Here is a 14,294-nt window from a genome sequence, read left to right as displayed (position 1 = left end):
AGAAACACTCTGCCTTCTCTTAGGCATGTTTTTGAGTTGTGTTGGTGGTTGTTGACCGTAATCTGTCTTGGCTAAATATACAGTTTTAAAGTCGAATTCTTTTGCTTTTAAGATGACAGTTTGGTTTCCTTGACTGTAAGTTAACAGACGCATTTTCTAGGAGTCACAAGTGCGATTTGGTTGGGAGTTCTGGCATGGGTACGTTTTAAAAGAAGAAAAACCTCCTGATAATTCTTTGGTGTTTTCCCTGCATTCAGGGTTACATTTCCTTTTTTTTTCCCTTTTGGAAGAGGAAAGTGCCCTATTCCTTTCCCATTCCATTCCATTCTCAGCGTGTACCAGGTGTGTGTACCCAGCATAATCTGGGTGGCAGTTAGGCAAGTGCAGGCCGCAAAGGCAGGCTTGTGTGTCTCATGTAGCAGTGAAAACCTATACAGCGTGGTAAGGAATATATGCAGTGTAGATCCCTGTTCATACTGGTGAATTAAGTAAGGGTAACCTCCGAATCCTCCCTCTTCCTAAGAACCTATAAAGACTTTCCTCCTCACTCATGTACTTATTGGCGGCTCTTTGATCCAGAGCACTTAAAAAAAAAAAAGGAAAACAGAGACTCTTTATGACTGATGAAATAAAAATGAATCATTTCTTTCAAAGGAGTTTTTATCAGCCTCTTTTAGGATGTAGTGATCTACTTCACTCGAAACCTCTTATTTCTAAATGTTTCTTTTCATAGGACTAGGTCGAAGGGCTGAAGATCTTTCCAGCGAGCAACATCGACTTGCTGTAAAGTAAGTTTGACGATATATTCTTGAGCCCTTTGGGCATCAGTATTCAGAGCTCTTCCTTGTTTATATGGATGTAATATTGTTTATGGAATGAAGCTACTTATGATGGACAATCGGTAGACTGGGTTGTCTTTGGCTTTTATAAGTGGTAAGCTACGATAACCTTGTTCATAGGTCATTTTAAATGGATTTGGGTGTAGTTGTGGGATAGGTTCCCTTGATTAAAGGGTCAGTGGCTCTGTAATTTTCTTAGTTTCCGAGGATTCTCCTTCACTGTGGTTGTTCTGTTTCTTCCAGGATTATTTTTATTGGGCATGTATCTGAAGTTGGGGGACATCCTCAAGAAACAGTCACTTACCTGTGCCCATCAGTATGATTATGCTGGCATGAAAAAAGATAGGATATAGGGTTGGAGAGAGAAATATGGGCTGGGCAAGAGGAGGAAGGAGGAAGCTAAAGTTTGAAGGTGGATTTTGGCCAATGTTATGTGAAGTACAGAGGGGGTGGGCATCAGAGAGGAAGGGAGGCCATGTAAAGAGGAGAATAGCACTGATAAGGCTGTAAAATGGCATGTGGGGGAGGGTGGTACAGCCACGGCGAAGAGTTCCTACTAGAGAGTTCAGTTCAGTCACTCAGTGTCTGATTCTGCGACCCCAGGGACTGCAGCACACCAGGCTTCCCTGTCCATCACCAACTCCTGGAGTTTACTCAAACTCACGTCCATCAAGTCAGTGATGCCATCCAACCATATCATCCTCTGTCGTCCCCTTCTCCTCCTGCCTTCAGTCTTTCCCAGCATCAGGGTCTTTTCCAATGAGTCAGTTCTTCGCATCAGGTGGCCAAAGTTTCGGAGTTTCAGCTTCAGCATCAGTCCTTCCAATGAATACCAGAATACCAGGGAGTAGCAGGAGATAACCGGGATGTATGAGAGAGGGTCCCCGCTTCATTCCTTCATTAAGGAATCGGGACTTGGCAGTGATGGAGACAGAACCACCGCAAGAGTCTCATGAACCAACTTCTTTGCTGAGCATCATAGCGGTGTAAACACTAGAGGGCTAACCCTGTGAGGAATCCTTTTCCCACAGCTCTGTCGTTAGAAGAGCATGCCCTTTGGTACTTATTTTTGCTCTCCAATGTTACGATTTTTAATGAAACTCTACTCAGACAATATCACAGCACTTCATTTATTTTTGGTTGTGAGGCATATGGGATGCTAGTTCCCGGACCAGGGATCAGACACACACCCCCTGCATTGAAAGTGCGGAGTCTTAACCACTGGAGCCTGCCGTTAACACACTAGACACAGCTGGTCTCTGCAGAGTGTTTTCCTGCCACTACCCCTGTCTGTTGGCCGGGACGTCATGCCCGGAGGCCAAAGCAGACAGGAGACAGCTATAGCAGTAGTTTTGTGTGGCCTCTTCAAGTGGAAACCAGTTCCACCCATCATTTGTTTTGTATTTATTTTGGCAGTTGGGAGGGAGTTTTCCCATCTCACACCATCTCGACCAAGTCCCATTAGTCCGGGTTCCCACCCTGCCTGATGTTTATTACCTTCATTTTCTCGGGTGGACAGACAGCTGAGGTTGCCCAGAAAGAATGTTTGTTCCCCAGCCTCAAGGCTGCCTTTGTCCCGGTCTGGCCCTCCGCGTGTAGAGCTGCGGTTAGCCAGCAGAGGGCGCCATAGAGTGCCGTGCCGTCTCTGAGCCACTCGCCTCCTTCACTGCCTTTCAACTACATTTCACTCTTAGGTGGGTTTTTAAAGAAACAGAACAAAGAAAGAGCGTGTAGCATTTAACAAGCGACAGAGACAACACCTGTCTTTACAACGGGCGTATTTGCAGATATGAAAGAAAAATCAAAGACTGAAGACTCTTCAACTTTTCACTTTATTTTCGCAGAGCAAAACCCTCCTTTTTGGAATATGTGAGCTACCTTCTCAACTTCATGAGTGTCATAGCAGGCCCTTGTAACAATTTCAAGGATTATATAGCCTTCATTGAGGGGAGACACACACACATGAAGTTGCTGGAAGTGAACTGGAAGGAAAAAGGCTTCCACAGTCTGCCAGAACCTTCTCCTACTGTAAGTTGTTTAGTGCCAAGTATTTATCCAGAGGTCTAGGAAGTAGAGCTTTGCTACCAGGGCTGTCACTTTTAATTGTTCTAATTAAAAATCCAAATAGTTTACCAGAAAGCTTGGCCCATAACTTTTCCCCCCTGTTTAAAATATCAACATTGGTATTTATTTGCAGGAGTTCTCCATGTTGGTGCAACAGGAATTTATTTCACAGAGAAGCTCATTGGCCTGAAATATTACAGCAATTAATCTACTTGCCAACCAGCCAGTATTTACTGCCTATGATGTACCTACAATTGTGTAGTTAACACCTTCAAATGTGTCTTTACGAATAGAAATTCATAGACAGCCAAAGGATACTATGTCATAAATGGTGAAGAGGGAAAGAGTGGGAACCAGAATACATGTGCTTTTTATTGCAGAGCCTTACTATGGCAAGGGAAACCAGCTTTATCCTGGCATGCCTTATAGTCAGTAAGTTTCATCTTATTGACTTGTAGAAAGTTGAAGGTGTTTTTTTGAAATAATGTTTTAATTTGAAGTGTATTAATCTCAAATTAATCAACATGAGGATAACTCATTGAACTTTGCAAATCTGCTGAACATATCCAGATCAGATATCCTATATTTAAGAAAAATTTGTAATCAATGGAAGGAAGAGAAACATTGGAAAGGGAGAAATTGAGGATAATTTAAATATTTTTAAATGCCACTGTTAGGCAACATTAAGTATGTGAAAGTTTAAATGATTGATTAAGCATATGTTTTCTGAGAGTTTGACACAGTCAGGTCCTCTGCAGTTTATGGTGAATCAGAGACCTTTGTGGACAGAATCTAGGAGGGAGGTCACTGGCTGGGTGTCATCTGCGTAACCGCAGGTGCTTACACACAGGGTCTGTCACAGGAGTTCTGTGTCACATTATTTGGAAAATAATGGTATCAGAGAGTCTTCACGTTGCCCTCCAAGGAGACTTGCATTTTTGTGCACAGAGAGCATGAAGCTCTGAAGTTGCATTTTGGCCAGAGACATGTGGTTGTGAGGGGCTGGCGCGCACTAGTGGTGAACAGTTAGAAAAGCATGCTGTGCTCTACTGTGATGTGCCGGGAATCCGGCTCTGTGCCTAGCCCCTTGTAAACATTCCTGCGCTGAAACCCCAAGCTACCCTGTGAGGCAGGCGCTGTTACAAATAAAAGTAGTCTCTTTTATAAAGTTGGGGACTATAATTCTTTGGGTATTAGCTGACATCTCCTGGATGTCAGGGAATCTGGGCAAAATGACTCCATCCAGGGGAACTGAAAACCTCAGTACGTCTCAACCCCAGAGCAGACTGCATGGAAACCATCCAGAAAGGGTTTGTAAAGCTACCTGCCCACGTCCTGGCTCAGACATGTAATCACGTGCCCAGAATCCTTCCTTATTAAGCCTCTGTGCTCCTTGCTGGTGACTCAGATCCATTTCCTTGGCTCTGCTGGCTGCAGGACCAACCAGGTGGCCAGTGGCTCTTTCTTTCTGATGGAAGATTGCCATCCTGTAATGTTACTGATTTTGCATGTGTTTAGGGGCTTCCCTAATGGTTCAGATGGTAAAGAATCTGCGTGCAACACAGGAGACCCGGGTCCAATCCCTGGGTCGGAAAGATCCCCTGGAGAAGGAAATGGCAACCTACTCCAGTATTCTTGCCTGGAGAACCCCATGGACAGAGGAGCCTGGTGGGCTATACGGTCCATGGGCTCTCAAAGAGTCGGCCCCAACTGAGCAAGTGGTCTCTCACTTGGGTAATAAAACCACCTGACCTTTGATGGTAGAATGTGCTGGTAAGAGTTTTCTTTTTTTTAAGATCCATCCCTTCCTGGGGTGTCAGAGGCGAATCCTACATCTAAATACAGCATGTATGCCCATCATCTGAAACTGTGCCCTGAGGAATAATGCCCTTTGCCTCTCCTTCTAGAGACTATTACCACAGCAGCCATGGGGCAGCTTTATTCTTAGCATCCCTTTGCTGAAATTGTTTTCCACGCACCAGTGTCTTCTGAATAGTTACTTCATTCTTCTCCCCCATTTCCAGGGAGCCGTGATGCACAAACTGTGCGTGACCTTGGTATCTCTCCTTTTGTTTCTGACGCTGACGAAGACCTTCCCTGTCACCTCCCTGGTTGACGACTGGTTTGTTCATGAAGCAAACTTTCTGACCCGACTCTGCTACTTATACATTGTCATGCAAGCCTCCAAGCCCAAGTATTACTTTGCCTGGACCTTAGGTGAGTTTGCTGGAGGGCGCTGAATGCATGAGGAAAAAATGCTACTTCTTGGAGGGCTTGGCCAGAGCAACATTTGGATCACTTAAACCAAAAAAAAAAAAAAGACCGGTGTGTAATGGAAGGCGGTTGAGCCAGGGGGACTCTGTACTTTCCAGGGTAACCCTCCTTTCAATTATCTGTGATAAGGAAAAAAGTCCTGGCTATTGTTTAAACCCAGTGTTATTAGCAGATGTCAGACCTTGGAAGCTGCTGCATCCACCCATCAAACTTGGCTATTTAGGGTAATGGAAAGTTAGGGGAAAAATTCCAGAATGATCTGGCTTTCTTGTAATTTTTGTGGGTTGTCTGTAATACAGGATACACGTTGAATTTTACCCATATATATGCTTATTTAGGTTGAACTTTTAAAGAAATGGTTGGTTAAGCTTTATGCTTTAGAAAGAAGCTGATTTCAAGTGATTTTTTTTTAAGGTAGAAAGTTCAACTTAATTGGGCATTATCATACTTTTCTTTTTCCCCCGTGAGGTAACTTTAGTCAATATTAAGCCTTTATATCTTTTCCTTTTAAAGAGTTTTACACCAGAAAAGTTTAAACCTTTGCTAAGGTGAGCAATAAACCTTCTATTTACATACCAAGAATGGTTAAGTATTTTGATAAGGCATGGTAACCATAGGGAATATCTATTTTGCATTTGGAAGACTTTCAGGAGGGGAAGTTTAACACCTTAGCTGCAAGTGACCTGGGGGCCTGATGTCAGGAACAGTGACTTGGTTTATGAAATCAAGTAGATTATTAAACTTGGTTCCTAGTAGACCATATTCCATAAGGGTGCGGCACTTAACTGAGTTCTCTCATTTCATACTCTTAAGTTTTTAGCACCCAGTTCAAGTTTATAACTACTGATTTATTCATTTATCATTTTTTTATTGTGGTAAAATAAACATAATGTAGAATTTGCCATTTTATCCACCATAGTGTACAACTTAATGGCATTAAGTTCGCTCACAACAATGCAACATAACCACCATCCATTTCCAGAACTCTATCACCTGAAACAGAAACTCTATCCTTTCAACAGAGCAGTGATCCCTATTCCTCTTTCTTCCCTGCTCCTGGTCCAAATGAATTTTTAAAGATCACAGTGTTCAGAGACAAGTGCAGTCCAATGCAGAATTTATGTCACACTTGACCACAGAGAGACCTAAGAGCTTTTCCAAAATTTGCTGTGTGGGAAAGTTTGTTCCCGGTCCCATTCAGTTTAACGCAAGGAGTTTTTGTTGAGTACCAGGCTCTGTGCTACGAGGAACTCAACGTCGGACATCTCAGCCCTCATGGTCATTGCACTCAGTGGGGCCCCAGACACATATACCCACCAGGCAGTGCATACCCAGAGCTGCGGCAGTGACAGGATGGCAGAGGAGATGACGTGTACGGACTGGTCCTTGGGCGAGGCTCCCAGCTCCTTGTATCTGATTGCCTTTCCTGCCGATGCTTTACTGTTGAAGAGTCATTTCCTCAGTAGGTGGGCATTACTCCTCCTCTGGATGCAGCACCACTCAGAACACTGGGTGTGTTTTTCTACTGAAGTAGACTTATCGCTTTGCTCCAACCTGGAGAGGGTGTGTGATAGAATCTCTCACTCCTTTCCTAATTTCTACTTCTTCGCTTTTCCTCCCTTTCTTCCCCCCTTCTCCCTCCCGTTCCTGCTCCCACATTCTGTACCCCAGGGCTTAAGGGCTGGCTTCTGGACTAAATCGGCTCCTGATTTAAGGAGGAAAGAAAGGCCATTCCGTGGCCTCGTAGGGAAAGTCTAACACGAGGTGGGTTGTACTGGCGGGAATCTGGGCGGGGAGGCGGTTGCAGGGCACAGGGGTGTCCGGCCTCACTCGGTCCTTTGTGGAGTGACCCCAGATATTTAGAGTAGAGAAATAACCCTTGCCATGGATTGCTTTCTCTGTGGATTTACCTCTGTCTTTTCTTCCCCACCAGCCTTTCTTCATTGTTTTTGGTAGCTTCAGTAGAAACGCTTCATTAATTTGCATGGCCTCAATTTGAAGTTTGTGTTAGTTTAGATTGCATGGGCTGGTCTGAAATTAACCTTTGTATTATTTATAAGTAAAGATGCAATGAATAGTGTAACGGGGAATATTTAAACTGCTTAACCGAATAATTGTTTTATGCAGCTCCTTCAAACACCATTTACATATAATTGATGTACTAATTATACACAGTTATACATTTAATCCTTAAAGCTGGCCTCTCGATGACTCCCAGCTGACTTGCACTCTGTACGTCGAGTTCTAGTTACCGTTTCTATTGAAAGAATAGAGCTATTTTCTTTGGACTTAGCATATGAGGCTAGTGGTTTTTCTCCTACTAATTAGTACTAATTAGTGAGACTCAGTTATAGCCCAGGCTGTGTTCTAAAGATCACAGATGCCCAAATAGGGGTGTCCAATGAATTTATCTTCCGTTATGTTAGAGCCGTGTGCAATGCAAGTGAAGCCGGTTTTGGATTGGTGAACTTAGAGATTCTAACTGCTTTAAGGCAAGAACAGTCTTGGATAAAAGGTGGCAGGATGCACTAAGGGGAGCAGGGAATTCTGACCGTGTATAAATGCGGCAGTTCTGAGAGTCACCTCTTCTGGTTCTTCAGTTCAGTTCAGTCGCTCAGTCGTGTCCAACTCTTTGCGACCCCATGAATCACAGCACGCTAGGCCTCCCTGTCCATCACCAACTCCCAGAGTTCACCCAGACTCACGTCCATCGAGTCAGTGATGCCATCCAGCCATCTCATCCTCTGTCGTCCCCTTCTCCTCCTGCCCCCAATCCCTCCCAGCATCAGGGTCTTTTCCAATCAGTCAACTCTTCACATGAGGTGGCCAAAGTACTGGAGTTTCAGCTTTAGCATCATTCCTTCCAAAGCAATCCTAGGGCTGATCTCCCTCAGAATGGACTGGTTGGATCTCCTTGCAGTCCAAGGGACTCTCAAGACGGCTCCTAGCCCCCAGGGATGGGGGAGCCTGATGGGAGGCCGTCTGTGGGGTCGCACAGAGTCGGACACGACTGAAGCAATTTGGCAGCAGCAGCAGCAGCCAATCAGGCTGGTGGAATCAGCCCTAGTGTTCAGAGTCTGGCACTGTTTACCACCTGAGCAATCTTTTCTTTTTTTTTTTTGATGTGGACCATTTTAATAGTTTTTATTGAGTTTGTTACAGTATCGCATCTGTTTTATCTTTTGGTTTTTTGACCTGAAGGCATGTGGGATCTTGGCTCCCCACCCGGGGAATCGAACCTACATTGGAAGGCGAAGTCTTAACCACTGGCCCACCAGGGAAGTCCTGCACACCTGGCGGGATTGAGTGATCTTAATGTTAACATCACTAAGCTTTAGACCTCTCACTAGCAAGATGGGGGTGGCAGTAATAATGATGCGGGTGGCAGCTAACCATTCTTGAATGTTAACTTGGGCCAGGCCCTGTATTATGCACTCTACATATTTTCAATTCGGTCTAATCCTTTCAGCATCTCTTTAAAATAGGTACTGTTATAATATCTACTCATGAGAAGAGGTTCCTAGAAGTTGAGACAGCTCTCCCAAGGCTGTGAATTAACCCCGCTCCCAAGTAGAGAAAGGAACCCAGGAGATCACCGTTCCCACGACGATGGTAGTATGAACCACCATTTCCACACCATTGTGAGCACTAAATGAGAAATGTCTGTGGAATGCTTTACAGAATCCTGGGAAAATATTTAAGGATTCCGCCCCCCCCCCCCAAAAGAAAAAATTGTTATGCTTCTGTGTGTTTGAGATCTGAGGCTGGAGACAGGACAAGGCATGCCTGGATTGCTGTGCTGGTTGCAGCACCATCAGCCTGGGCCTCAAGAGCGCGTCCTCTCCTGGTTTTAATTCTGTCCTTCGCCGTCTGTGCCCACACAGTGTAAATTCGTGGTCTCTTAGCTGCTGCACCCTGGCTGTGTCCTCCTCCTTTTCCACTGAGTTTCCCTCCAGTCGGCATGGGAGGAAGAGATCTCAGGACTCGTTTCTTTCCTCCCTTTTCTGAAAGAAGCCAGATCGTTTTACAGTAAAGCTAAGCGTAAGATAAGCAGTTTTAAGGCATCAACGATGCCAAAAGGAAAGCAGGCAAACTTCGAGGGGGTGGTTTTTCTTCCCACTAGCCCTTAGAAGTCTAGCGTGAGCTGGACCTGAACTCCCCTAGAAACGGAATGAACAGAGCTATGGGAAGGGTTGCTCTGAGATCTCCCCCAGATCTCAGGCTTTACAACTTCATTAGTTTGATTTTTTTATGTTTGTAGCAGCTTTACTCATAACTATCAAAAGTTGGAAGCAAGCATCAAGTACATTTGCTGCTTTTTTATTTATTTGTCCTCTGTAGATTGCTTTGTTAAGTTAAACAGGTTTGCTTCTTTGTTTGCAAAGGTTTAGGGGTTTTGGTGAGGGGATGTTTGTTTTTAATTAGGAAAAGATGAGTTCTATGGAATGTCATCTCTGTATCTGTTAATATGACCATATTTTTCCTTTTAATCTGTTAAAAAGCTCATTTGATTATTTTTAAGGAAATATTCTGTTGCTCCATGTCCAGTTCTAACTGTTGCTTCCTGACCTGCATACAAATTTCTCAAGAGGCAGATCAGGTGGTCTGGTATTCCCATCTCTTTTAGAATTTTCCACAGTTTGTTGTGATCCACACAAAGGCTTTGGCATAGTCAATAAAGCAGAAATAGATGTTTTTCTGGAACTCTCTTGCTTTTTCCATGATCCAGCGGATGTTGGCAATTTGATCTCTGGTTCCTCTGCCTTTTCTAACACCAGCTTGAACATCAGGAAGTTCACGGTTCACATATTGCTGAAGCCTGGCTTGGAGAATTTTGAGCATTACTTTACTAGCGTGTGACTGATATGCAGAGTACATCATGAGAAACGCTGGACTAGAAGAAGCACAAGCTGGAATCAAGATTGCTGGGAGAAATATCAATAACCTCAGATATGCAAATGACACCACCCTTATGGCAGAAAGTGAAGAGGAACTAAAAAGCCTCTTGATGAAAGTGAAAGAAGAAAGTGAAAAAGTTGGCTTAAAGCTCAACATTCAGAAAATGAAGATCATGGCATCCGGTCCCACCACTTCATGGGAAATAGATGGGGAAACAGTGTCAAACTTTATTTTTTTGGGCTCCAAAATCACTGCAGATGGTGACTGCAGCCATGAAATTAAAAGATGCTTACTCCTTGGAAGGAAAGTTATGACCAACCTAGATAGCATATTCAAAAGCAGAGACATTACTTTGCCAACAAAGGTTCGTCTAGTCAAGGCTATGGTTTTTCCTGTGGTCATGTATGGATGTGAGAGTTGGACTGTGAAGAAGGCTGAGCGCCGAAGAATTGATGCTTTTGAACTGTGGTGTTGGAGAAGACTCTTGAGAGTCCCTTGGACTTCAAGGAGATCCAACCAGTCCATTCTGAAGGAGATCAGCCCTGGGATTTCTTTGGAAGGAATGATGCTAAAGCTGAAACTCCAGTACTTTGGCCACCTCATGCGAAGAGTTGACTCATTGGAAAAGACTCTGATGCTGGGAGGGATTGGGGGCAGGAGGAGAAGGGGACGACAGAGGATGAGATGGCTGGATGGCATCACTGACTCGATGGACGTGAGTCTGGGTGAACTCTGGGAGTTGGTGATGGACAGGGAGGCCTGGCGTGCTGCGATGCATGGGGTCGCAAAGAGTCAGACACGACTGAGCGACTGAATTGAACTGAAGGAAATATTCTAACAGAGTGAACTTGAAAGAAAGTAATCTTGGCCATTATAATACAAGTGTGTTGATTTCATCAGGTCTCTCTTTGAGTGTAAAAAATATCATTAAGGAACGGATTAGAAATGAAATACGGCAGGGGGATGGTTTCACAGAGTTGAGTGAAGTGAAATAAAGGTGGATACAGGAGCGTTGAGGCCGACTCTGTCGGTAGGGTGGCTTTGGTCATTGTGTCCATGTGTGGCCTCTTCGGCGGGCTTCCCAGGTGGCGCTAGTGGTAAAGAACCCGCCTACCAGTGTGGAAGACACACGAGATGTGAGTTTGATCCCTGGGTCGGGAAGATCCCCTGGAGGAGGGGATGGCAACCCCCTCTAGTATTCTTGCCTGGAGAAGCCCACAGACCCGTCCATGGGTCGCAGAGTTGGACACTGACTGAAGCGACTTAGCGTATATGCATGTGGCCTCTCTGGCAGCTGCCTCCAAATTCCCAGCTCTGGTACTGTTCTTTTTTGTAAGTTCTAAATTGTTCTAACTGTATCTTGGCTGTCCCAACTGATATCCCTACTGACACGTCATGCTTAACATCCAGAACGAGCTCAGTTTCTCTTTCAGAGCTGATTCTCTTCCAGATGTGATGCTATCAGCCTGTGTCATGCCATCGTTAATGACAACTCTTGGATGGAGGTCCTTCTGTCTTCTGAGCTTATATGTAAATATTTCCACCTCTTTCCCTTTCCCCCCTTATATCTAGTTGGTCTCTAAATCTTCCTATTTCTCTGTTTTGTTTCTTCATCTCTTTTTTTCTCATTCTGCACATTCTGTGAGCATCTTCCTTCTTACTTAGCAGGTGCTCATGAAATGCTAGTGAATGAATAAAAATGAATGAATAAAAGTTGACATCACCCAAGCACCAAAGCTCTGACTGTTAGTAGTATCAGGAGATCCTGTAAATTTATTTTGGTTTCTTTCTCAAGGAAACTGCAGCCATCTCTCTTCCTCTTAAAGCTAGACAGACATCTAGTTATCTTTGAAAGCAGCAATGTGACTTTTGTCCCACATCCTAATGTGTTGTTTTAAAAACCATAGCTGATGCAGTGAATAATGCAGCTGGCTTTGGGTTCAGCGGAGTGGATAAGAATGGAAATTTCTCTTGGGATCTGCTTTCTAACCTAAACATCTGGAAAATTGAGGTGAGTGTATCATGCTTGTGAATGACGCTGCCGTTGTGAGTAAAGCAAACGGTGTGCTGTGAGTGTGGTATACACGGGAGGTCCTTGTTAGTGTCCGAGAAAAAGCCCCTTTCAGGGAATCCTGGCTCCAGCAGTCTCTGAAACACTCTGTATCTCAAAACTTTTTTCCTTATATATATATATTTTATGGTACCTACTTTCTTGGCAGTATTAGTGGTTCTAGTAGTAATAATGATACATGGAAAATCTTTTTGTTGTTTACGCTCCTGTTGTACCAACTAGAAAGTACAGATGTCATTTTCTCTTGGTGACAGTGTCCTTTCTGCAGAGATACAGACTAGCGGTTGTATTGCCAGTGCTCTCTGTGGTTCCTTTCCACGATGCATCTGCTTTTAAGAATTGCAACAGTGCGCAGCTTTAAGGCCTCTAGAATTAGAGTGTTTTCTCTTTCACTAGCTTTGTTCTTGGACCACAGTTCTCGGTATTATCATTTCCATCTCTAGAGGTGATCTCTGTGGGGCCACATCCTTCTTGATCTCCTCCATGTTGTCATCCCTCAGAGCTGAAAGGACTGCCAAGCCTCTGGCCCTTTTCCTCCTTGCAGCCAGAGGGCACGATTCTCAACGTGCAGAAGTGCTGGTTCTCCAGCCAAGAGACTCATGACTGCTGTTGGCTATGGCACTGGAGAGTCTAGGCAGAAAGAGGAGCTCCGTGTAGGGCAGGAAGCCCAGGAGGTGGAGACTGACCCCCTGCTGCCCACATTTGGTGGGCATCCCCCACCCACTGGGAGGCCCGGGGGACAGCCTCCACCTTCTTGACACCTGGGGCTTCTCTTCATTTGAATGGACATGATCCAGCCTCCAGAACAACCCCTCTCTCTTGTTTTTCAATCTAGATGATGTCAGAGAGCGATGTGTCAGGACTTTCCTCCCTTTTCCCACTGAAATTCTTCTCGTCCTCAAAACTGTCAGACCCCGGCTGGCTACTTGGGCATGCTGAGGGTAAATGGGCGTTCAGAGTGGGTCCCCTGGACCTCCGGCTGCCCGCCAACCCGTCCACTGTGGCCCTGAAGACAGAGACCTCTCACTGTGGGCATGTGTTCTGGGTGATGCTGAGTCATGTGTTTATGATGAAAGAAGTGGAGCTGATATACAGCCAGGAGCTAAGTAGAACCGCCAAGGAAGTCTGATTTAATTTAGGCACTTTTGGCTCTGTGAGGATAGCATTTTTTAGCCATGGACGATGGCTAAATGGATAAATAAAACTCCCTAGGACAGCGGCCCCCAACCTTTTGGCACCAGGGACCAGCTCCGTGGAAGACAGTTTTCTCCCGGACTAGGGGTGGGGAACGGTTTTAGGATGATTCAAGCTTGTTGCATCTATTGTGCACTTCATATCTATTGTTATTACATCGGCTCCACCTCAGATCATCCGGCATTAGATCCTGCAGGTTGGAGACCCCTGCCTTAGGGTGTTCAAACTAGAAGTTCATAGTACAGAAACCTGTCTGTCCATCACGGATGCGTTCTCCCTCTTCCTCCATTCCTTCCAAACATATTACATTAGGCCAACGTGTGGCCTAAGATTTTATGGTTGAAACAGAAAACAGGGACATCTACATTTTCCAACTTTATTAGGAATTCTAGGTCTTAAATGTTTGCTATGTGCTTTCTACAACCAGCCTTTATTAAATTTTTTTTTTTAATTAGAAAACCCAATTGAAGACTTATTTTGGAATCTTTCTGCATGGTTGATCTACCTGTGTCATGCCGGCAAGAGTGATATTTTGTTTTCTTTTCTGTATTGTGACTCCTTCGTGCGTGAAATCGCCTTACTATTCTAGATACAATTGGAAGCGTTTGAACCTGTATAGCTACTTGCAGAATAACTGCACCAGACTGACCTAGTTTACGGCTGGCCCCAGAGTGAAACGATGGCAACTGAATTCAAGGTGTCTCTGGAAGGGCTCTGAATTCACAGGATGAAGCTTTTCCTGTGGCAAATCCCATTTTAGAGGGTTTAGTTTTAAAATTCAGATGACTTGGGTTTTGTGTTTAACCAGAATGGAAGGAAAACCCACAAAACATTCTTTTGGTCATCCTATAATTTGAAAATAGATTTTGAGAGAAATTGAGACTCTGCGAGCCAAGTTTTAGTTGCAAAGGAAATCTTGGGAAGCCCATAAAGTCCGACTGTGTACAGCGGAG

At 44.5% G+C, this 14,294-nt stretch overlaps 1 protein-coding gene across 2 annotated transcripts in view; it reads left to right on the top strand.

The window, feature by feature from the left end:
- Positions 1–14,294, top strand: part of MBOAT1 (membrane bound O-acyltransferase domain containing 1) — a 111,031-nt gene that overhangs the window by 80,708 nt on the left and 16,029 nt on the right. For both annotated transcript variants that reach the window (XM_005898233.3, XM_070361426.1), the window contains exons 6-9: positions 734–788; positions 2,684–2,867; positions 4,928–5,120; positions 11,984–12,087. In XM_005898233.3, coding sequence (XP_005898295.1) covers positions 734–788; positions 2,684–2,867; positions 4,928–5,120; positions 11,984–12,087 — 536 coding nt within the window. The remainder of the gene's footprint in view (positions 1–733; positions 789–2,683; positions 2,868–4,927; positions 5,121–11,983; positions 12,088–14,294) is intronic.

Source organism: Bos mutus, chromosome 23 (genome assembly GCF_027580195.1).
Source record: "Bos mutus isolate GX-2022 chromosome 23, NWIPB_WYAK_1.1, whole genome shotgun sequence".
Classification (NCBI taxonomy): Eukaryota; Metazoa; Chordata; class Mammalia; order Artiodactyla; family Bovidae; genus Bos; species Bos mutus.
The sequence above is the reverse complement of the archived record's forward strand: the minus strand, read 5'-3'. Positions and strand labels throughout refer to the sequence as shown.